Here is a 24,377-nt window from a genome sequence, read left to right as displayed (position 1 = left end):
TTCAACTGTCTAATTCCTGGGCGGGAAAAAAAAAAAAAAAAAAAAAACAACCAACAATCACCTACAACAGCTTCCATCCATGGCATTGGTAAATTCCTGAAGTCATCTGGTTCTAAGATATAAGCTATGTCTGATAGTGAAATTAAAGTCAACTACGTTACTTAGATTCTACTTATTAGAAATTCTCTGTATACGGTATTTTAAAAGTGAAGTAAAAATATACTTCTGGAATTAAAGTAGACAGTTTCAATTATATTTAAGAAAAGCAAACTAAGATTCACTCAAGAACCAGGAAAAAGAAAGCCAGTCATTTTCAGATACTGGATTCTATTCAAACACTTGTTCTATCAGTGTTTAAATATTTGCCTGCTACTTTACCATGCTATTGCTCTGTACCACACAGAGGAAAATTTGATATGTCCGTGACAGAACAATTTGAATGCAAGCTAAAATTTAATCACCACACGGAAACAACAAAACTGGTAATCTATCAGCTTAAGTGATGAGTAGCTTATATATTTTGGGGAAGGGGGTTGCAAGAAAAAACTTAAAATGCAAGCCTTAAAGCCCTTCTTCAAGAAGGCATGATGTTGCCATCCCTGACCATTAGATCTGGGGTGGGGGGGGCGGCTATGAGACAATGCTGACACGATGCAGTACACAGGGATTTGAGAAGCCAGGCAAGCTGCTACCCCATTTCATCATTACGAAAGAGATGCACAAGAATCAGACCTCTCCTTTCTGCACCCAGCATAATCCAACCTCCATAGGGATGTTCAGTAGTAGTTACCATCAGAAGTTATAAAGCCTCATGGTCCCCCCTCCCTGTTCCCTAGCTTTGCCCCCTATAGTGTGCTCAATGTTTATTTACCTCCTCCTTCAAGATCTCAGTATTTCAGAATATAAAAGGAAGTAACATCTTGACCCTCTGCCCTTGGAAAGGCTGCACTCTTCTGTCACTTTAACTCATCCCCTTCCAAGGAGAAACTCTCCTTATTAAACAGAAATCACCGATGCACCTAAGCAAGGTGGGGAGATGTTCATTTAAACCTGGATAACTCCTGTTTCTTCCGCCGGGTGAGGACAGTGTCATTGGTAACTGTTCAAGTGAGCACTGTGAAAATTAAAGATCTCTAGGCCAAGAAAGTAGCCTGGGTCAGAAAGGCAGCTGATCTGAAACCTACCAAATCTGCAAAACCTGTTCCCCATTTCATGCATCCACAGCTCTAGAGAACGTGTAAATAGCACCAGCAAACTGTGCTAGGAGGTCACAAGCCCTCCACGCCGCATGCACAGAGCTTGTAAATGTGCTACAGACAGTGCGGGAAATAGGGGCTGGTTCCGGTTCCAACCAAAGGGCAGAGCTAAGGCATACCTTTTGGTCTTCTGGAATTTCCATTCTTTTGCTGTTCATCTTCCTCGTTAATGGTGAATAGACCAAGGGGAATTGGCCTTGCACTGGTCTTCTTCAGTCTCTCTTGTCGGATAGCTGTAGCGGATCCAGGCATACCGCGGCTACTTGTTTTTTAATTATTATTATATTAAAAATATATGCTTATGTAATTGCAGCTCCCAGGAAGCTGCTAGTTTCTAAGCGGCCGGTTCATTTGAGCACTTGTAATAGATCCCCTATGAGTAAACAGTGTGCAAACAGCTGACAGATACTACCAGCCACTTGGCAACTGAGGCCCTGCAGTTCCCCCTCACCTAGCAGCAACCCCCCCCCCCTCCCCCCCCCCCCCCCCCCCCCCCCCCCCCCCCCCCCCCCAGGGCATGTGGCTGGCTGGAGCTCGCTGCTTGCACACACGCTCCACACACACGCACGCGCGCTCTCCTTCCGGAAAAGCCCCAGGAAAGGCACGCGGGGTCAGCTGCCTCCTTCCACGGCCTAACCTGTTCAGTCAGATCGCAGCTCTTCCCGCGGCGGCCCCTCTCCCCAGGCTTCTCCCCTGCCGCCGCACAGTCAGCTATTCCGCACACGGCACAGAGGGCACTCCGCGATATGCCGCTGCTAACAGTTGCCCTGACAACCCTGCCCTGTCCTCCTCCAGGAGGCGTGGGCGCGGCTCGGCGTCCGCCCGGCAGCGCCGGCGGCTGCGGGCTCCGGGCCGGGAACTCACCGCGGAGGGCTGGAGCCCAGGGACCCTGGCCGGCGGGAGGCGGCCAGCGCGCGGCGCAGCTCCTTCTTCCTTTCCTCTCTACCCCGGCGGCAGCGCGGGAGGACAGACAGCTCTGCCTGCACAGGCGGCAGGGCACTCCCCGGGACGGGGACAGGGGCTCAAGGCAAGAAGGCTTTTTCTTCTTTGGGGGAGCTTTGGGGTTTTCAGTCGGGACACTTTGCGAGTCCCTGGATGAGGGAAGGAAGGCATCGCTGGACCCCCACGGCTCACTCCGCACTCAGTGGCACAGCCCAGCCTTCCAGACGTCCCTGCACCCCCACAGTCTGTGTAAACACGGGGCGGGGGGCCCACCTGGCATGAAGACTGGCGCTGCCGTGCACCGGAGAGCAGGCAGGGGGAGAACCGGGCCTGTTCTCCCAAAGACGACAGTTTGGAATACCCCTTCTGCAAGTCAAGTTGAAAGCAGAGAAACTACAATCCATCGAGGGGAAAAAGAAAAAAAAATCCGCCTCACCACATCCAGGCAACTCCCCCTGCAATTCCCACTGCTCCGGGCCAGTCACTGCCCGCGGTGCTGAGCAATCCTCAACACTTGACCCACTTTTAGCTCTTTTTTGGATTGTTTTCTCCAAAGCATACAATCATGTGATTATTGTTTTCTCCTGAAATGAGCTATCTCACTTAAGACTCTCCACTTCCAGGCTGCCTGAAATGTATGCTGTATGTGAAACAAAAAATAAATTTACAGTAAGCGACACTGACAAATGCCAACTGCCAAATTAAGAAAATAATTTTTGTTTTTGTTTTTGCCTCTTAATCAAAATCAAGTCTACTTAGAAAGCCCAAAGCCATTTCTCCCACCCCAGACCACCCTCCTACTTTTTTCCCTCAATACTTAACCCACTTACCCAAGAGGGGACCCCAAGGATTCCATGACCAGTACCCTCTCTAAATCCTTTGAATGGAAGAGTAACTGCTGACAATTCACTTAGCTTTTCTTGGTGCCTTAGTTTTTGCTATAAAATTGAGGTGACATCATTTACCTTATAGGATTGGAGAAAGGATTAAATGAGCATAGTCGTAGCAGTAAGAAGTACTTAACAAAAAGTAAAAGCAGGTGATATGTATAAGAATTGTTATTTTTTTTTTAAGTAATCTCTATCCCCAACACGGGGCTTGAACTCACGACCCCAAGATCAAGAGTCGCATGCTCTTCCAACTGAGCCAGCCAGGTGCCTCCCTGCTTTTACTTTTTATAATACATCTGTTCTAAGTAGTCCATTTTTGCTTCATATTTAAGGTGTTTCCAGCTCAACTATCGACTCTATTAAAGAAAAGTTCTATTTTTTTATCTACTAATATTGCCCAGGCCACTGCTGGAGATGTACTAGATGCTTAGCAAATCTACTCTGGGGAAACAGAAACAAAAACACCAAAACTATAGAAGTCTTTCCCTTGAAGGCTGGGGGGATTTAATTAAGGTTAACATGCGTTAGATGTGTAGACTGGGGAAATGCAGGAAATTTCAGGTATTAAGTTTACTTAAAATCATGGTCATCTGTGTGATAGGTATTTGGAATAAAAGTGAATGGGATTGAAGAGCTGAGCAGGTCTGAGAAAGCATCTACATCAGCATTTTTCATGCAAGGAAAACCGAGGCCCAAGAGGTAAGATTCCTTGCCCAGGTCAAATGTTAACTGGCAGTAAGCTTAGAGTGGACATTTAGATCTCCTTCTCCCTAGTCCAGTGCTTTTCCTTATGACAAATATTTGGCCTACACAGTTCAGAATCCTAGATCCCTCTCTCCAGCTTCTACAGAGATGACAAGATGTGGAGAAGGAAGGAAAGAAAAGATCCGTGCCTCGAACATGCAAGATCTTGTTGTTTAAGAAATAAACAGTGGATACAGTGTACTTCCATAATTCTACTTGGTAATTCCATTTGGTAATTCTATTTCTGAATTGAAGATGATTTGTTATTTCCTATTTCTTTAATCAGATGATCAATAAACATAGTCCATTATAATATATTTATGAAAATCTTTTCAAATCTAGTTTGTTTCTCCTACCTTCCAGAGAATCAGGTTAGTACTTACAATGGCAACACGCTCACACACAGCTGAAACTACCTTTTGGCAGGAAAAATGAAAAGCTATGTCTCAAATGACAGATTTCATTTAGAAATATTCCTTACCCAAATAAAACTAATAGCTTCTGACCGTCTCCATGAAATTTAACAAAAGTATTACTGAAAGAGGTAAAGCTAAGGAAAAAGGGATCTCTTCCTTCATCTTCTAGATGAAAAATTGAGAGGATTAATATTTTATGAAGTATCCTAGGAGGACAATGAAACACCTTTCTAAGAGTGGCTTTTAAGAAAGCAAAGTGAAAGCTGAAATTCAAATGACTTCTGCAGAAGATGTACATTACTTTCAAGGATGGCCTGGATGGCTTTAAAGCTTTTATAGGAGAAATGCAGCAGCAAAGCAAAAGCTTCATGGTCTTTAACTTGTCCAGATAAGATGTCACAAAGGAGCCGTCCTTGAGGTCTGTGGAACGGAGGTCACAGGACAGCCCCTCTGGGACGCAGAGGACTGTAACTGAGCCCACCTCTCCCACACCGAGCCAATCACTAGTTCTCCTCTTCTGTTAACTGCACTGGAATATCCCTCAAATGACAAAGATGGCATTCTTCATGCTCTAGCGTGAGAGGTCTCATGGAGAATTTTGATTTGTATCAAAATGTGAAAGTCACCAAAATGGCTGTTTTGAAAATTATGCTTAAACCATTTACTGGGGAAATGAAAGCCTAATCAAAGGAGGCCAAAAGTCACCACGGCCTACAAATCGACTAGGCAGGGGTGGGGTCAAGAATTCCATTATCTAGTAACATCTCCAACTTTGTCAGATGCTGTGCGAGGTGCGTTAGATAGGTTACATGTGTTAGTCATGATAGCACGGGAGAAGAGTCATCACCTGACAGATCAGGAAACAGAGGCTAAACCTAAAAACAGAGGTTAAAGTCCCCCCGCTAGTTAAGTCACTGAGTCAGGATTAAACCATGGCCCATCTGCTCTAAGGCTAAGATGCTTTTCTCCTGCTGCTTTGTAAATCCTGACTGCAACAGCGACTAGCTGTGTCCCAGTCACAGCTGTGACCAGTCACAGAGAAGCAAACAGCCCAAGATCAAATAATCATAATAAAGGAGTTTTTTTTCTATCCATGAAGTACACATTTAAGACATAAATACATTTGAGATTAGCTTCCTAAATGCTCAAATCTAGTCTTTAATGGATATAGGTGTTTAACTCTTATTTAACTTCAGGAATACTGGGGCTGAACCCCTGCAGAGGCATGGGCCTCCAGTCTTCTCCCTTTTATACTCGGACCCAAAACAAAAGCAGATGTGGAAGGGGGATGGCAAGACCTTCAAGTAAAAGGAATCCTACTCTGAATTCCTGAGCTCTTCCCCAGCACTAAGAAGTGTTTTCAATTTGATGTGGCACGTGTGTCCTTGAACGTCACTTGCAGGTACAGTCCCCATGGGAACCGGGGTATGTAGACTTCCAAGAGTCAATGAGGTTTTGCAACTGTTTCAATTCTTAAAATAATAAATGATTTTTAATGGAGACTTTGTACAAAGTTGGAAGAAATGAGACATTACCTAGTGCGAAAGGGTAGGTTTTACAACAAACCTGGCTTTATAGAGAGAAAAATGTTCGCAGTATAATCATAAAATATAGTGACAACTGTAAGTGGAAATGATACCACTCGTCCACTATGAATGAAACAGCCCACTAGGCTGTTGAGCAACTGCTGCCCCCACCAATTCCCACGCCCAGCCCTAGTCCCTTAGTAGGCAATGAATTTACATGTGTCCTTCTACCCTGGCTGCCGGGCCCCTCTGGCCTGCCTCCAACCGTGAGGCAGGTGAATATGAAACACAGTCAAACTAACTCATCGGTAGGGGAAGTCGTCTTGTGGTTTGGACCTGTCACAATGTTCTAGGAGACTAAACACATGCGTGTGTGTGCACACACACACGTAAGCTTCAGGCTCCTACTCACATGTATCCTTCCTAAGCTTTTATTTTATGGCTGTTTTTATGTCCGTGAGGCTGGAAAATAGCATACAGTCCGCAAATGAATTTAAGACTAGCCTCCTGCAAAGAGCAATCTGTTGAAGCAGTGAGACGCATACCTAGATTTTCCCTTCTAAAGGCCTAGTGCGCTTTACAAAAACATTCTTGAAACAGGAAAGAGCCTGACTGGTACTTATCAAGGACTGTAGCTGAAAACAGAAATTACTACTGCTGGATTGAATGGCCACTCACCGGTAAATTACAATTCTATACACATGTAAGTTAGTTACTTTTCAGCAGGGGCCAGAAGTGCCAAACTGCCTTTTCCTATTTCTACATTATGATTAATATGTAGGAGATGATTAATTCTTCAAAACTACTGGACTTCAGTAATCTTTTAAATATTTAATACATTAACCACCCCTCCTCCAAGGTAAGCTGCAATTTACTTCTAGTAGGAATTTTGGAAATCCACATTTTAATGCAATATTAAAAAGAAAAGAAAACCTTCAAATGGTTACAGGTTGATTGTGGAATCAAACAACCCCTGGGAACAAAGGGTCCCAGCTGGTTCTCTGCCATCCCATTCTTGAAGTGAGAGGGCTCCCTTACAGTTTCCTAGAATGAGGACACTTCCTCATGGCTGCTTTGGCAATAAAGGCATAACATCCTGCCATCTTGCAGCATTCTACAGAGCTTCCAAAAAGCTTCTGGACAAAGAAATACTGCACAAAGAAAGACCGACCCTTTGAAAGGAAAACAGAAAGGCAGGTTCGCTTTGATCTTTATTTTACCACCTTTTGTTAACAGGCAATAAGAAAAACAGTAAATACTACCCTAGTAGTGGCGTGCCAGCAACCAGGAAGTCCGAGGTCCCTGCCGTGCCTTTTATAACATTTCCATAAATCTTTGCTGTGTGGTGAGCACTTCGCAGGGTCAGCAGAGTCCATTTTCCCATGTCTGCTCCACCAGCAATAAATTTTAAACCCCGAGGATTCACTTATCTGAACATAAGGTGTGGATACCAAGCTTTCTTTTAAAACTCTTTCCTAGACATTAGGGATCACTAGCTAAGTTGCTAATATTATAAAATGCCACATTAAACTTGAACCCAGGAACACAGGTTAGAACGCCCTTGGGCCTCCTGTTCATTATTCCCATTGATGATACCTAACGTACACTGCATGAGCTTCTGAATTCCTGGACACAAGTTAAGATGGGCACACGTCCTCTCCTCTAATAGTGACATCCTTGGGAGGTTATAAATCCAATTTTACAGATTCAAAAGGAGACAAATCAATTGCTGGGTTCAACAGAAGAATCAGATAGCAAGGGCTGTTTCTTTTTTTTTTTTAAGATTTATTTATTTATTTGAGAGAGAGAGAGAGACAGAGATAGTAAGAGAGCACAAGCAGGAAGGAGAGGGAGAAGCAGACTCCCTGCTGAGCAGGGAGTCCAATGTGGGGCTCGATCCCAGGACCCCGGGATCATGACCTGAGCTGAAGGCAGATGCTTAACCAACTGAGCCACCCAGGTGCCCCAGGGCTGTGTTTCTCAAAGTTACTAACCCATCATTGGTCTGAGAACTGTTATGGGTTTAGTTTTATTTTTTGAGCCACACCATTAGAAAGGTAAGGAAACTGAGAAACCGTGGCCCCCTGTCTTGCTTTAGGAGGGGTGAAATCATGTCAAAGGCACCAGGGGAGGGGTTTTGGGGAATGACATCAGAGGGGAGGCAGCGGGCAAATCATACAATGTTCTCCCACGTAACAAAGGCAGGGGGGCCATTCAGGAGGGTTGATGATGAAATGTGCGATCCAGACTCGCCAGTCTGGTGGAAGACGGGTTGAAAGGGAGGAGTGAGACTTACGAAAAACCAGCTCCCTAAGTACTTTGTCCAGGTGGAGAAAAGTGTCTCACGTGGTGACTGTGGTGACAGAAGGCAAAGAGGAAAATGAAAAACCACTCATGTTTGTTTTTTAAACAGGCTTCCCTAGCAGCGTGGAAGACCTATTTCAGGGGGATGAGCATGGATACTGAGTTCCTGAAAAAGCTCAGATGAGTGTGGACAAGTGGGCAACGGGAAGGAAAGGTGGTGTTTTTATTAAAGACTTAGAGGAGAACGAGGGCTTTATATCTGTAGATAAAACAGAGAGATGGCTAGAATCAGGTCCAAAATCATCAACAGATCAAAATAATGGGCTATCGCTAAAAAAACACTTAGTAGTGATAAATATGAACACCTCTTCTAGTAAGTCCAGCTGCTCAGGTACAGAATGAAAACCCAGCCAAGCTTCAGTAGCTGCAAAGAAGGAGGATCCGGGGACAGCAAACTCAGGACACACGATCAGTGTGATGGGGCAGTGAAAGTCCTAACAGTATCACAGGGCATATCAGCACATGTCCAGCACGCTGAGTAAGGAGAAGGACCTTCTCTATTTTCTCGTCCTCGGATCACACTGTCTAAACTAGATATTTCAATGGGATGATAAATTAGAACACACTCAGAAGAGAGCAACCCAGGAGTTGTCAAGATCCTAGGCTATAACACAGGAGGATCATTGGAAAGAAGGTACGTTTTCTCAGGAGAAAATAGGGCAAGATCTGGAGAAATAAGGTAACTGAATTCAAGGTTAACATGTGGAGGGATTTCTACTTTTAGTGTAGTGCTGGAAGACAGAACGTGGACCGGTGACTGGAAGTTACCAGAAGGTAACAAGCTGTGCCTTCCATCACTGAAGACGGCCATGCACAAACACGGATCTGGGATGAGGGTGCTGAATTAATACACTGTGTCCAGGTTGGATTTTTAGTTCTTTAGAGTCTCTTCTGATCCCACAACTGACTCCCACCACCGGATGGGAACAGAAGCTGCAGTTAGATGCCCAGGGGAGAAACACTGGCTGAAAGAAAAAGCCTGAGAGAGCTTCAGAAGGCCCCTCCCCCCCAGTCACTGTCTCCCTGCCCTTATTTATTTATTTATTTTTAAAGATTTTATTTATTTATTTGACAGAGGGAGACCAGCGAGAGAGGGAACACAAGCAGGGGGAGTGGGAGAGGGAGAAGCAGGCTCCCCGCAGAGCAGGGAGCCTGATGCGGGGCTCGATCCCAGGACCCTGGAATCATGACCTGAGCTGAAGGCAGAGACGCTTAACGACTGAGCCACCCAGGCGCCCCTCCCTGCCCTTATTTACACTTCACAGAGCTTCGGGTTTTTTGAAAGGCAGCTCTACAGTTGTATTGTTTTACTCATTCAACTGATGCCCCCCAGAGGTTTTAGACGTAAAGCTAAAATGCGCAAACAATGGAAGCTTCACTCAGTGTTCTGGTTACAACAGGACCACACTCAGGATTGCTATACCTGCAGCTTGCAGACTGCCCTCACTCTCACCTACTGGCAATTTAATGGAAATCGACCATATGAAAAATTCTGGGGAAGATAGGGATAAAAATGAAGAAGATAAACGAGTTTTCCCTCAATGACACAATTTACTGTGGATGGATCACTATGACTCTGTAACTTCAGAGAGGAGATCTAAACGTTTGTGAGAGAAGAGCAATATTAAAGAAGAGTAAAGCAATTCAGTTTATTACTTTATGGGCATTTTAAGGGGAGTGACCGTCCTAAGTCTTCAGGTCAGTAAAGAATTGGCCCAGTCCAGAGCCAGGGGTTCAACATTCATTTCAGAATGTACTGAGACTTTTCCCCAATCCCATCTTTTGTGGCTTTGCTACTCTTTCCAATTCTTTCTCCTAAAACGCCCTGAAATTCAAACTGACATCACTTAAGATATATTAAGAGGTTTAATATCCTGTTTGTACCTTAAAAGTTAATTTAAAAGTTTCTCTTAAAAAGTAATTCAAATGTGTTACATAATCCTGGGGGGGGCGGGGAACTCTGATTTTCTTTCTGAGGGTCAATGTGTCCAGTCAGGGTTCTCCAGAGACACAGAACCCAAAATACTACTGGACCACTATGGATACTACATACTACTATTTCTCTGGAGAAGAATATATAAATCATGTAAAGGGACCTATTTTTTTTTTTTTTAAGACTTATTTTAGGGAATAATGGCAGCTGTGATTGTAGAGGATGGCAAGTCCAAAATTTGTAAGGGAGGCAGGCCAGCAGGCTGGAAACTTAGGCAGAACTCCTTCTTCTCTGGGAAACCTCAGTTTTTGCTCTAAAGGCCTTCAATGGATTGGATCAGGCCCCCAATATTATCGAGGGTAATCTTCTTAAAGTCAACTGACTGTAAATGTTAACCATATCTATAAAATACCTTCACAGAAATATTTAGACTAGTGTTTGACCAAATAACCGGGTGCTGTAGACTCGCTAAACTGACATAAAATTAGCCATCATGGTCAGAGACCACGCAGAGATTAAGACACTCCCTTCCCACACTGAAATCAACATGCTGTAAAAGAAAGCATGCCACTCAAAAGTCAAAGGTCTATGTGTCTGTGATCATAATTTTCACTGTATAGGCTGGACACTATTTACTCAAGTCATTCCCAATATTGCAATGCTCTACTTATTGTATTGTGTTCATACAATCGGGCTCAGGCAATCTCAGAGTAGACCTATTAAATCCTCTTACCTTTCACTAATGATCTCTTGTTGAGAATCCAATGCAGGTCAGCATCAAAGCATTATCAAATAAATCCTTTAAATCATTATAACAACTGGTTGCCTCAACATTAAATGGTTTGGAAAGTACAGATATGTAGATTAAAAAAATTATTCCCTATTGTCATGAAGTAACCCCACTGTCTCAATCAGAAGAAACATATATAAATATGTGGATGGGGATGGCATTGGATAATACATGTTTCTCATGAGAAAATAAAGTGTGTATGAAGGTTTGAGGTACTAAACTTTGCAGTTATTGGTTAAATAGTACCAACTCTGACAAAAGAAAAAATGATATACAATTCTGCAGCATAGTTCTGAAATCAACCTAGGGGAAGGAAGTGCTTAACAGAAAGGCAAATTATATAATCCTGGTGGGTAAGTTTGAGGTTTGGTCGTTTTCACTCAGCTAAGGTCCACACTGAAAAGGATTAGTGTATCCAGTGTAACTGTCAGTAACCAACCAGAACACTGAAAGCCTTTAGCTAAATTAGACAGATAAGAGACGAGTATATTTAGAATTAAATAACAAGCCAGAAGCTTTTCAAATTTGGAACTGCTAAACAAAAAAGATTCCTAATGTATCAGTAATTGCTTTAAAAAAGATAGGAAGCATTAATTTCCAAGAAATAGATACTACTAGCAATCCAGTACATTTTTTTGAGAAATTTCATTCCCTTTTAGTCTTGTCTGATTTAGAGCCACTGAGTTTAGTGGGCACCACACAGAAAGAAACAACAGCTCAGAAGGACGAACAGGTTCAGAAACACACTTAAGGTGCCCCAAACCTCATCTCCAAAACCCCTTTACCTTTCATATCCCTATTCTAAGCCCCTGCCTTAAAACTTCTGTGAATTTTATTTTATTTTTAAGATTTATTTATTTTATCTGAGAGAGAGAGAGTGAATGAGTTTGGGGGAGGGGCAGAGGGAGAGAATCTTCAACCAGCCTCCCTGCTGAGTGCTGAGCCCAATGGGGGGGGGGGGGGGGAGCCTCAATCAATCCTATGACCCATGAGATCATGACCTGAGCCGAAACTGAGTCAGACGCTCAACCAACTGAGCCACCCAGGTGCCTGAAACTCCTGTGAATTTTAGATACGCAACTGAGGGATTATCAAACTTCCTAAAATACCACAAATGGACCATTTTGCCTTTTATCATCAGGCAAAGTGGCCACACTTCCATTGTTAAAGGCACTAAAACCACTGATGTGTTAAAAAAAAAAACAAAAACAAAAACTTGTTCCAGAGACATACAATGTTGTAGAGAAACAATCACAGTCATAATAACATTCTTTCTACCCTCTTAATTTGTTTTGATGGAACAGTCCTACCTGGTTCCTGTTTCCATCCTGGCATGGGGAAGACACTTGCCCTGAAACCCTCAATACAAGGAACACCCACGTTCCTTTACAGCCCAGAGCCAGGCTTTATCCCACTCCCTGGAAAAAAACCTGGTTCTTGTGGTTTACAAACAAAAGGAGGAAAGTTTATAGAACCAAAAGCTGTTTGTTTTTAAAAGAATTGCATGCAATACTGCAAGCTGTTCCATAAACAGGTTTCCAGATAGGGACACATACAATAGATAGCATGTGCACTGTAAAGCCAAAAAGTCATCTTCGTGCACTTCTCCACTGGATCAGAATGGCTCACCAGTGTCTGAGCTCCCAGTCAACTGGATTTAGCAAAGCCTTCTTCTCCTTCCGTCTGCCATTCTGTACTCCTCTCTTCCAAAACCTCCTTGAAGACTTTATACTCTATCATGGATGGACATTAGATACAGCTGGACCACCAAGGATTGAATCTAAAATGCCAAGCTCGTGTTTCCCTGTGAGGTTTACCGGATTATAAGATTATGGGGGGTTTTCTATTCAAAGGCATTGCCCTCTCATAGGTCTTATAAATAGCCTCTGCAATTTAAGAAAGTCCCTTCTAAATTTAACACATAAAAATTTTTAATAAGAAAAACAGTTTACTGATTTTTTTCTATTTCAATGTATGTATTTTTAAAATTAAAAAAATTTTCATTATAGTTGACATACAATTTTATGTTAGTTTCAGGTATATGACATAGTAATATGACATTTATATACATCACAAAATGCTCACCATGAAAAGTGTAGTTACCATATAAAGTTACTATAATGTTATTAACTACATTCCCTATGCTGTACTTTTCATCTCCATGACTTGTAACTGGAAATTTGGACCTCTTAAGTCCAAAGTTCACCCACTTTGTCCATCCCCTGTGTAAGTACGTGTTTCAAGAAACCCAAACTATAGACTTCTCATGAAAGCCTTGTGGAAGGCAGGTTGTACATGCTTCCTAGATTTTCCTTTTAGAGAAACATATTCAATGAAGTCACTTGTTTTGAGTTAAAATAAGTCCGGGAAGTCCATCTTTGTGGTTTAAAGGGGACAAGTCCATCTTTATGATTTAAAGTGCAATAATTCTGTGGCAAGTATTTTAGGAAAGAACTGAAAATGTCGAACTATGACAGAGTCATAAGAAATACTTTTGAATACCATAGACATGAAAAATAAGAAAGGCTGGCATGGCCTTTAACTACATGACAACACAATCTGAGCATCTCCCACGTTTGTGTGCAGCAACCTTCTACTGGAACATTTTGGGCAACATTCTGACAGGTGAAAAGCACCATCCAGCGGGCCTTGATGCTGCTCACTCTATCTGAGCCAAGCCCAAGGTGAAGTGATCACACAGCTGCAGTCAGGTCTGAATCAGCATTATATTCTGATTCTCTCATTGAGACTTTACAAGTAAAAATAAACATTTGCTTGAGGGAACAATTTAGCAGGGAACAACTTATGGTAAGTCCATATTTTCACAGTGATGCAGTACCAATCCTCAACGACCGTGAGCACAGTAATTATAACCACACTCTGTGCTGTGTCAGGCACGGTTTTAAGTACTTTACGTTTATCAGCTCACTTAATCCTCACCGTAGCCCGATGAAGGTATTACCCGTATCCCGGTTTTCAAAAGAAAGAAATTAAGGAAGAGCCTGGTCAAATGATTTGCCCCAAATCCTTCAAGTAGCGAGTGACAGAGCAGAGAACGGAACCCAGGGTCCTCGCACAAAGTAACAGTTTAACATGAGCCCAAACTGGGTGGTCAGTTTTGTGTGCAAAACCATATGGCTTCACCCAAACTTAACTTCAGTATAACCTTGAAGGGGCAGCGGGGAAATCAAAGACCATCTTTTCCTGAGGGGTTGGTCCCATCCAGTAAGCCCTACTCCCCCTTTCCATTGCGGTCCCGGTTTGTACAGCCATGCAGACACCAGCGGCAAGGAGGAGGAAAAAAATAAAATAGAAAATCAGTTCTGCCAAAGGTAAGCCCTCCCTGAAAAAGCTCCTCAAGAACACATGCAAATGCATGTCAGACGTGCCTCTGGAGGTTCTGACACAGAGAGCCAGAGATACTAGTTTGACAGGATGTTCAAAGTCCTGAGTGTGAATAACACTGTTAGGAAAAAGTGAAAAGAGCAGAGGGTACCAGACTGAGCCTTACGTCCAGTAACATCTAATGAGGAGAACGAAGAGAGGTAAAGTGAAGAAAGATTAGCCCAAAGGGTATTAGCATAGGTCGTGCAGTCGGATGGAAGGTGAGAATGGTGAGGAGGTCACTCTTGTGTCTAGTACTGACCGGAGGGCAGAAGAAACAAGAGTGGTCTCCAGAGCCAGGGGTATGATGATGAGAGGTCATGGGTCACTACGAAAGTCTCTGGGACAAGTATATAATTTGCTATGAAAAACTTTATTTACCTGAAATTACCTTTCTTGTTTTGAGGGCAGGGAGGAAGAAGGTGGCAGAAGTGGACAAAAAGCAAGTCTGTTAGCTAACCTTTGGTCTAACTGCACATATTCATACATAAAAGTGCATAAATACATACACCAGTGTGCACATATTTTGCTATTCAAGGGTACTCATACCCATATTCACATCTACATTTCCTTCACAGAACTGCTGGAGCAAAATTAGAGATAAACGAAATAAATTCACTAGGTTGAAGGCAATGGCTGTTATGATCTCCCAGGTGGTTTCTACGAGCAGGGTACCCCTGACACCTCCCAAGTAAATCTAAGGTGATACCGAAGAGCCGTAAGTAGGAAATCAATCTAAACTAGTCCTCAGCCTTGAATGCACACTGGAATCACTGGGGGAGTTTTAGAACATACAGCCACCTGGCTCCCACCCCTAGAGATTCTCCGTAATTGCCTAAGGTGTGGCCTGGGCGTAGTGAGATTGAAGAGGTCCCCAGGTGATTTAACTCACTGTCAAGATTGAGAACTGATGATGCTGCAGCACAGGAGCTCAAAAATCATTGCAACAACATAACCTTAGGCCCAAGGAACGAGCTATATTTAAATGAACTGACCAGTGCTGTGGTTAAGGGGGTTACCATACTAATTTAAAGCATCAACCCTGAATAGAAACTAATCCAGCTGGAATGCAGGAAGCAAGGAACCAGGTCCTGTTTCGTGTGTTAGGTCAAGGCTTCTGAGAACCAAAAGCCTGGATTAAGACCTTGACAAGCAGCCACGCAGTTTTGCTTCAGCCTATTATGCATGTTACTGCCTCCCACGCAGGTCTTGTGTTGGAGAGTGGGGACACCGAAAGAAGGAGGGGTGTCTTCTGTAATTTCACCCTGGAATTTACACTTATTCTACAATATGGCTATTTTCTACTTTCAACATAGTGTCAGGGATATATATGTGGGAGGTTATGCCATAGTAAAGGATGGTTCCTTTTACCAGAAAGCCAACTCCAAAGGGGAAGCTTTAAGTTACCTAAATTTTAAGATACCAGGTCTCAATTCTCTAAAATTTAAATATACATAATTTTACTAACAATGCTTGCAAGGTCCGGTTCACATATCCCAAATGCACGGCTAAACTTCCTTTCTGCTCAGTTTTGCATTCCTACGTTCATCTGCAATGTTTGGTCAGGTGTGTCAATTCTCTTTGGCATTTCTCACAATTCCTTCTTTCACAACTGTTTCTGTAGGGGCTTCAAGGATGAGGAACTGTTAAATGCAGTGAATTCTTGCTGTCGAAATATATTAATCCTCAAATCAAAATTTAAAGTGGCACCTAAGGGGCACCTGGGTGGCTCAGATGGTTAAGCGTCTGCCTTCAGCTCAGGTCATGATCCCAGGACCCTGGGATTGAGCCCCACATCGGGCTCCTGGCTTAGCGGGGAGCCTGCTTCTCCCTCTCCCTCTGCCTCTCTCCCTGCTCATGTTCTCTCTCTCTCTGTATCTCTGTGTCTCAAATGAATAAATAAAATCTTTTTTTTTTTTTTAAAGATTTTATTTATTCATCTGAGAGAGAGAGAATGAGAGACAGAGAGCATGAGAGGGAGGAGGGTCAGAGGGAGAAGCAGACTCCCTGCTGAGCAGGGAGCCCGATGCGGGACTCGATCCCGGGACTCCAGGATCATGACCTGAGCCAAAGGCAGTCGCTTAACCAACTGAGCCACCCAGGCGCCCCTCAAATGAATAAATAAAATCTTAAAAAAAAAAATAAAGTGGCACCTAAGAAAATCTTATAGATTCTTTAACTGGTTATTTCTCCAAGATACTAGGGAGACTAGTATTTAATGAACAGAAAAACCACCTGACGCCATTTAAATTTATAAACTATAATTCAGAGCATTGTAAAAACAGATGTTAAAGAGGCAAACAGCCAACAACATGGATGGATATTAGAGAGAATAATGCTATCAAAAATAAGTCAGTCAGAGAAAGACAAATGTCATATGATTTCACTCATATGTGGAATTTAAGAAACAAACGAACAAAGAAAAAAAAGACAAACCAAAAAACAGACTCTTAGCTATAGAGAACTTATGGTTACCAGAGGGGAGTGGGTGGCTGATGGGGATTAAAGAGTACACTTATCGTGATAAGCACTGAGTAATGTATAGAAATGTTGTATCACTATATTGTACAACTGAAACTAATAACACTATGTTAACTATACTGGATTTAAAATTAAAAAGGAAAAAGGCACTGACCCGTTGAATAGCTAGACAACCTTGAAAGCTGGATTTTATATAAAAGAAATAAGCTTACATACTATATGCATTTAGCATATAGAACCTTAGATCATGCTCAGTGATTAAAAGTTCAATGACTATTGAGACCTTTACAAAACACTGTAAGTACACTTCAGTAACTGAGAGCTGATACTTTAGTTGATTTGACAATATAAATTCTGCCAACAAGGAATAACCAGGACCATAAAACAAGTTATATGACCAATATTTCCAGCTTCGTAACTGAAACAACATTCTTTCCAAATTCTGGAAAGCCATTTTTCAAGGGATTGGAAGACAGACATTAAGGCGGGAAGAGAACTTGGATTGGTATGGGACATGCTGTATAATGGCACTTCTGTTCATAATCAACTCCAGAATGCAGACTCCACAGGAAATCAATTCTATGGAAGAATAAAGAAGATGGTAATATTAAAGCCAAATAAAAACTCATTTCACCTCTGCCCTAGAGCAACACTATTTCCACAGCTGTTCTAAGTTCAGTGAGCATCATTTAGCATCCAGAAGGGCACTATTTTACTTTAAGGCAATTATACTCTTTTACTCAAAGAACTTGGTGCAGTGGCTAAAAATTAAAAACAAAACCTAACAATATCAAGTGGTGGCAAGGATGCCAAGCAACTTGAACTCAGACATTGCTTGAAGGAATGCAAAACTGTAGGGTCTCTGGAAAACGGTTTAACAGGTTCCTATAAACATATACTTTCATATGAGTTGGCAACCCCATTCCTAGGTATCTAGCTCCCTTAGATAAATGAGAAAAGCCTGTGTGTAAATGTTCACAGCAGCATTATTCATAATCGCCAAGACCTGGAAATAACCCAATGCTCCTCAATGGGTTGATGGATTAATCTATGGTACTTCCTTACAACAGGAAACTACTCAACAATAATTAACTATTGATACATACAAGAACATGTTAGAATCTCAAATGCATTATGCTAAGTGAAAAACAATCAGACTCAAAAGGTTACATGGTATATGCTTCCCCTTTTAGGACATTCTAGAAAAGGCAAAACTAGACACATGGCGAACAGATCAGTGGCTGCCAGGGTTTAAGGGTAGGAGGAGAGCCTGACTAGAGGGGCAACAGGAGGGAATTCTCTGGGGTGAGAGAACTCTTCTAGACCATGATTACAGTGGTGGTTACGTGACTGCACATTTGGCAAAACTCAATGAATTGTACCCCCAAAATATCAGTAAATTTTTTGTATGCAAAAGTAAATTTTAAAAAGAGAGAAAAGGCCCCTGCCTATTTAAGGATCTGTAAGTTTTTCCTTTCAACAGCCAATTTTATGGAGAGTCTCCAAAGTCGGCTATCTTTCCAACTGCCCATCTACGAATCACTTATAATCTGGTTCATCCCCTACTCTTGCACGAACAAGTGAAATTCCTCTTCTAGGGGTGGTCACCACAGTGATGCTTTTCTTTCACTCTTCGAATCCCTGACCTCTTTGTCCCTCTCCCTTGGCAGGTGTGCGCTGCTCGATTATGCGTTTCCTATCTTTTTGGCTTCTCCGCCTGTCATCTTGGCTGGCTCTTCCCCCTCCTATGCTTGGAATGTTGTCCCACCCCTTTTCAGTTTTTCCTTCTAGGCTCTCCTTACTCTCCTGGCTTCAATTATTATTCCCTTATGGACTGAATACCAGAATTCTGGCTTCTATTTTTCTCCTTATCCCTATACTTTCTGTTGCCCATTAGACATTTCTACCTTACACCATGTTTAAAACAGAAATTTTTCTATTTCTCCCACCAAAACCAGGTCCTCCTCTTGATTACTTTCATGCCATCCTTAAGCCAATAAGCCAAACTCAAACCAGGAGTATAATCTTAAATGTTACTTTCTGCGTTCATTGACACATGCCTCTATAGAATCTTGAATTCATCATTCCCTCCCCATTTCCAACAGCCTGCCTAGATTTCTATAGGAACCTCAGAGTTGGTCGGCACATCCCTGAACTCTTCCTTCTTAAATTCATCCTCTAGTCTACACATCTGCTTCAAAATGAGAACCAGCCAGGTAGATTTCCAGATTTCACTGATCCTCAGAGGTTTGGCTGATCTGTCTGGCTCTATGGTGTTCCCCATATGTTACCATTCTTAAAGCCGCAAAAGTCCACTGAAGAGAATGATTTTCCTAGATGGAGGAACTATGCATTCATTAAAAAGCACAGCTGAGCTTTTCTGCTAGATTTTGCAATCAAGCTTGCAAATTCATGGGTACAGAATTACTAAGCATGCTTTAATCAAGGTATGTTATTCTCACGAACATCAACAGTTCACCACTGTCCACAGATAACATACCAGCCTCTTAGCTTGACCTGCAACCACTCCACAATTTGACCACCATGTATCATGATTCCTAACTGATCTTCTAGGACTCTTGCATTTTGCGGCTCACACATGAGTCAATAGGACCAAAATATTGCTCTTTTCCACGTTTGCACCTTTTCCTCTCTTTCCTCCATCCAACTTTATATATCATTTACCCATTCTTTTAAAGTGTATGTCCTCCCTGATGACCATGGCCAGAAGCAGCTCTTCCTTCATGGAAGTCTTCATGACCCACAATTACTTATGAGTTTTGTTTCCCTTGCTAAATCCAAGGAGCATGTCTTTGTCAGCCTTCTAGCCACCATAATGCTTAACATATGCAAGGTACATATTTCTTGGTCAAATTATTCTAAGCCTCAATATTTTCAATTTTTACATCAATATAATGAGACTTGAGTTTTAAAAAATAACCCCTTTCAACAAAGGATTATTTTTCATGCACCAGGAAGCAAAGATGTTAGAAATGTTTTTTTAGAGAACATGCCAATGTAAATTAGTGTTTCAAACACATGCCTAAGTAATGATATAAAAAAAATGCATGTTCCTGAGCACAGCTGCTTGGTCTAATAATACTTCCCTCCTTAGCAAGATGTAAAGTAAGAGCTAGCCATAATATAAGGGGGGGAAAGTTATCTAGCCACCTGAATGCAGCATTATGAACTTTAGGACTTGAATTTCAGAAGGGATAGGTTTAATATCAAATTATGGCCTGAGCGCCTATTTTACAGTGTTAACTTGCAGATATCTGCAGAACCTTCGAGCCAAGTGAAACCGTAAAGATCACTTTAATGCAGTGAAGGTTATGACCAAGATCACAAATAAAGCCCATATTCTTTCACCAGACAGCCTGCTGAGGAGAGAAAAGCCCAATTCCAGGTTCTAAGTCATTTCCCCCAAAAGAATATCAACAGAATTCACAGATTATAGGTATTAATTTATTTCCTGTGCATGAAAGTACTGTCTCATGAATTAGTCAGATGCAGCTTTAAATGTGGTCTGAATTCAGTCGGCTTTTTAAAAAGAAGTTATCAAGCTGGGAAATGAGCTGTGTGTGCTCACTTTCCACAGCTCTTGAGCATGAGCATAAAAAAATGAAACACTGAAAGCTTGGACAGAGGCAGTTTTGTGAATATTCATCTATGTGACGACTCAAAATAACAGCCTGGAAAAGGACTTGATGTCCTCTAGTGGTGAGATAAAAAACTTGCTTCCAAGTCAATTTGGTTATTGAAAAACATGTTGAAAGAACTGTTCGTCCTCAAGAAAAATAAAAACTATTACCATGAGGAATGTAGCTTGACTACCTTTGAGTAGAAAATAAATATGTGCTGACAGAAATATGGTTTTTAAATGTTGGATTAACATAGTACCTTTCAATATCCTTAAATGTTTCATTTTATAGGTGGTATAACCCCAATTTGCAACCCATCTTTGATACACACACATACATATATAACTGTATAATTATGAATAATTACAGGTCTTATTTTTACAATCACCTGAAATTCTAACCTAAATTGTCCTAGGACCTAGAGGATATTATGCTAAGTGAAATAAGCCAGATCGAGAAAGACAAATACCATATAATTTTGCTCATATGTGGAATCTAAAAAACAAATGAATAAACAAACAAAAAGCAGAATCAAACCTATAAATACAGAGAACAAACTGATGGTTGCCAGAGGGGAAAGGGAGTGGGAGATATAGGCTTCCAGTTATGGAATGAATAATCACAGGAATAAGAGACACAGCACAGGGAATATAAGCAATGATATTGTACTAGCATTGTATGGTGACAGATGGTAGCTACACTTGTGATGAGCATAGCATAATATATAGGGATGCTGAATCACTGTTCTACACCTGAAACTAATGTAACGTTGTGTGTCAACTACAAATAAAAAAAATTGTCTTAAAATTACACCAGTCTTCGCACAGGTACACAAAAAACTAAGAGACATTTAAGAATGGACATTACCTCATAATAACCTAATTGAAAGAAAGAATGAGAGCGAGAGCGAGAGAGAGAGAGAGAGAAAGAAAGAAAATTAATCCCTCAACAAATCACCTTTTGATGGTAAAAGAAGTCCCTACCTCCTCCCTGAACACCCACCTGTATACAAACCTGTGATTGTCAAAAAATAATGAATTGCAGCATTTAGATGTGTATGAGGTGAAATATGTCCACAAGAATAAAGCACTAACATTGAAGTCCTACATCAGATATAGATAACATGTTCTAAATATATGGAAAACTTTTTAAGTTGTTAAAATTCAAGCAGTCCTTAGTTGTTAACTCAAAATATTTTGATCTAGATTTAAAAAATCTATTTTCACCCTTCTTCTGTTTTTGGCACCTGCTCACATAGGTGCTTCTGAACACCAAAAACATTAATTTAGGGCTAGAAAAATAGGATAAAGATGTGGGCCAGAAATAAGTTTTAGTTAAATCATAAGTACATCTATTCAAAAGACCATATATAACATGTGTCCCTTGGAAATCAAAGTTTCTAAGCAAAGGTGGGAAAGAATTTTTTTCTCTGAAGGCGATGGCAGCCAATTAAATTCCCTCTTCATAATAGAAAATATTTCACTGATAGTCACATGATTCGTATATTGTTAGAAACATGACCAGTTCATTAGTTAACATGCTCAGACACTGAAATGCTACTTTGTAGCTCACTTATATTTGAACAAGTTGTCCATGTGCAGATTCTAGAAGACAGGTTTTTTGTTTGTTTTTTGAGCATAAATTGGTGTGTATTAACCTCCTGGAACAACGTTTTTCAGAAGCAGTCACTTAGTGGGGGATTAGGCACCAAACCATTTATATTCACAATAAGGATGCTGCCCTTCTGCTGCCCTCACTTGGATAGGGCCGCCCCCCCCCCCCCCCCCGCCCCCGCACCAAGCTCATCAAGTTCGATAAAGCAATTGCAAAGACATCTCCTCTTAGCCACCCCTTCCCCAGCCCAAATCAAAATAACGATGGACCAATCTTTCAAACACATTAAGACAAAATAAACCACCCTACAGGAAGTAGCACGACTTCAAAGTAAACAAGTTCAAGACATCTTGTCAGACTTAACCTCAGGTATTTGGCTGAAGAGATTAAGGCATTAGACTTTAGGTGCCCAAACTCTCGCTACAGAGCAGATACACTTCTAAAAACGATTACAGGTTTTCTGGAACTTCCGCATTAAAATTAGCATACCTTCTAAATCAAAAAGTGTTGGGGGGGGGAGGTGGATAGGAGAATCGGGAGGTTCTTACATTTAGGGAAACAATGGTTTTCCGATTATGTGTGTGTGTGTAAGCAGAAAACGCATTGCAACTGGGGAGCCTGCAATTTGAATTCTTTTTAAAATAAGAAACTGCCTCATCGCCCCCATCTCTAGTGTAGGAAGGTACCAGAAACAGTTTACCGGCCAATAATAGGAAACTAGGAGAGGAGAGGATTTGCAAGACAGTTTCTCAAGGAAAAAAACTATCACGAGAGGGAAAATCGTCTTCATACAAGATGGGGCCGGGAAGAGAAACTTGCTGCTTGCCCTGGAGATGTGAGCCCCTGTCCCCGAAAGTCAATGCGGAGGTTGGAGGGGCGGCGTCACCACCTGAGCAGACATTCCTTCCTACCTGGGGTAGGTGCATGGACTAAAAACAGGAACTCTGAGGACCCTTTCAAGTCAACCAATCTACGAGTCCGACGATCCCGCACACTCAGGCCCCACTTTCCTGCAACCAGCCCTGCACTCCCCACTCGGCGATCTCAGTCCGCTCGGGAGAGGGTCTTAACTACGGACCCCGGGGCGGGGGCGGCCCCCGCTCTCCGCGCGACTCTCGCGCCGGCACTCACTGCGCCACCGGCGCCTGCGACCCCGGCACCCGGTTCGACCGGGGAAGGCGGGAGGGGTGCCAGAAACGGATAATCCTGTCGGTCGCACCTGGCCGAGGACTTTCCGGCCGGCTGTTTGGTTTGGGGGATACAATTTCCCCTTTCAACTGAATTAGAGCCGGGTCGGCAGGTGGGAGGGGAGCGGCCGGCGTTTTCCAGTTCCTCCTCCCGCCCGCGCTCGCTGGCGAGTTTCCACCTGTTGTGGGAAAGTCGAGGTGGAGCGTAAGAGGGGCGACCGGAACTGGGGCCGGCCGGCCGCCCGCGGCACTCGGGCACGGTCGCTCCGGGCGGCCGACTCGCAGCGGAGGGCGGAGGGCAGGCGCGCTCCGAGCACGGGTGCGCGGCGCGCGGGGCCGGCCGTTCCGGGTCGCGGTCGGGCGGAGGAGGGGACGGCCGGTGCCCGGCGCGAGCCCACCCATCCGGCTCACCGCCCCCCGCCCGCGGGACCCCCGCCTGCCCCAGCCGTGCAGTCACCTGTTTCGCTCCGCGCAGCGCCGTCGCCGCCCCTGTGGCTGTCGCCGCCAGCTCCTAGCTCCGCCATGGTGCTCCGATGACGCGCTTCGAGAGCCGCTCCGCCCTCTTCCTCGGCCTCGCTCCCGCCGGCCCCCCGCCTCCAGGGCCCGCGGCCCAGACAGGTGAGCGCTGTCTAGGGAGGGCGGAGGGAGGAGGGCGGAGGGAGGAGGGAGCGCGAGCCTGCCGGCTGGGAGCAGCTTGAGACCGACGCGCGGGCGCGCCCCCTCGCGGGCAGGTGCGGCGTGGCAGCCGCTCCGACCGACGCTGCGGGGTGTGGGCCGCGAGAGCGGCGGGCGGAGCCAGGCACCTGGCCGGGAGCTCCTGCCCTCCGCTGAGACGGCTGCGGGCTCCTCGAGGTCTGGAGGTGGGGCGACGACGCTTAGTGGCGCCTGCGACCGGGCCGTCTGAGAATCAGCCGAAGTGACGCGAGGGCATCGGGACGCTCTGTTCCCCTCTGAACTCTGAAGCAGCCGGGTCAGTTCTGACTTGGCCAGGGCTAGAGTTCATGGTGCCAGCCGCAAGTGCATGATACCACGTGGAAAGCTGAAGTACACGCCTGGATTCCACGCTGCGTTTGGGTTTCCATCCGCGTTTTAGGACGCCATTATCTTTTCAGCAGGCCTTTGTATCTGATGAGCCCCAGGGCACACAAGTTAGTGAAACTTATGCCCGGTGATGTGGCTTCTTGTTCTTGGTTTCCGATTAGCAACTAC

At 43.4% G+C, this 24,377-nt stretch overlaps 1 protein-coding gene across 9 annotated transcripts in view; it reads right to left on the bottom strand.

Moving 5' to 3' along the window:
- Positions 1-23,842, bottom strand: part of MAP7 (microtubule associated protein 7) — a 169,863-nt gene extending 146,021 nt beyond the window's left edge. For 4 of the 9 annotated variants that reach the window (XM_032407806.1, XM_032407807.1, XM_032407811.1 and 1 more), the window contains exon 1: positions 1,376-1,695. In XM_032407806.1, coding sequence (XP_032263697.1) covers positions 1,376-1,508 — 133 coding nt within the window. In that variant the 5' untranslated portion in view covers positions 1,509-1,695. Of the gene's footprint in view, positions 1-1,375; positions 1,696-1,893; positions 2,113-2,471; positions 2,629-23,625 lie in introns of those variants that run through there. The other 5 variants (XM_032407804.1, XM_032407805.1, XM_032407808.1 and 2 more) reach the window with 5 other exon arrangements.
- Between the last annotated feature and the right edge of the window lie 535 nt (positions 23,843-24,377).

The sequence above is a fragment of the Phoca vitulina genome, unplaced genomic scaffold, assembly GCF_004348235.1.
Source record: "Phoca vitulina isolate PV1807 unplaced genomic scaffold, GSC_HSeal_1.0 scaffold9, whole genome shotgun sequence".
Taxonomy (NCBI): Eukaryota; Metazoa; Chordata; class Mammalia; order Carnivora; family Phocidae; genus Phoca; species Phoca vitulina.
This window is presented reverse-complemented; position numbering and strand designations above follow the sequence as displayed.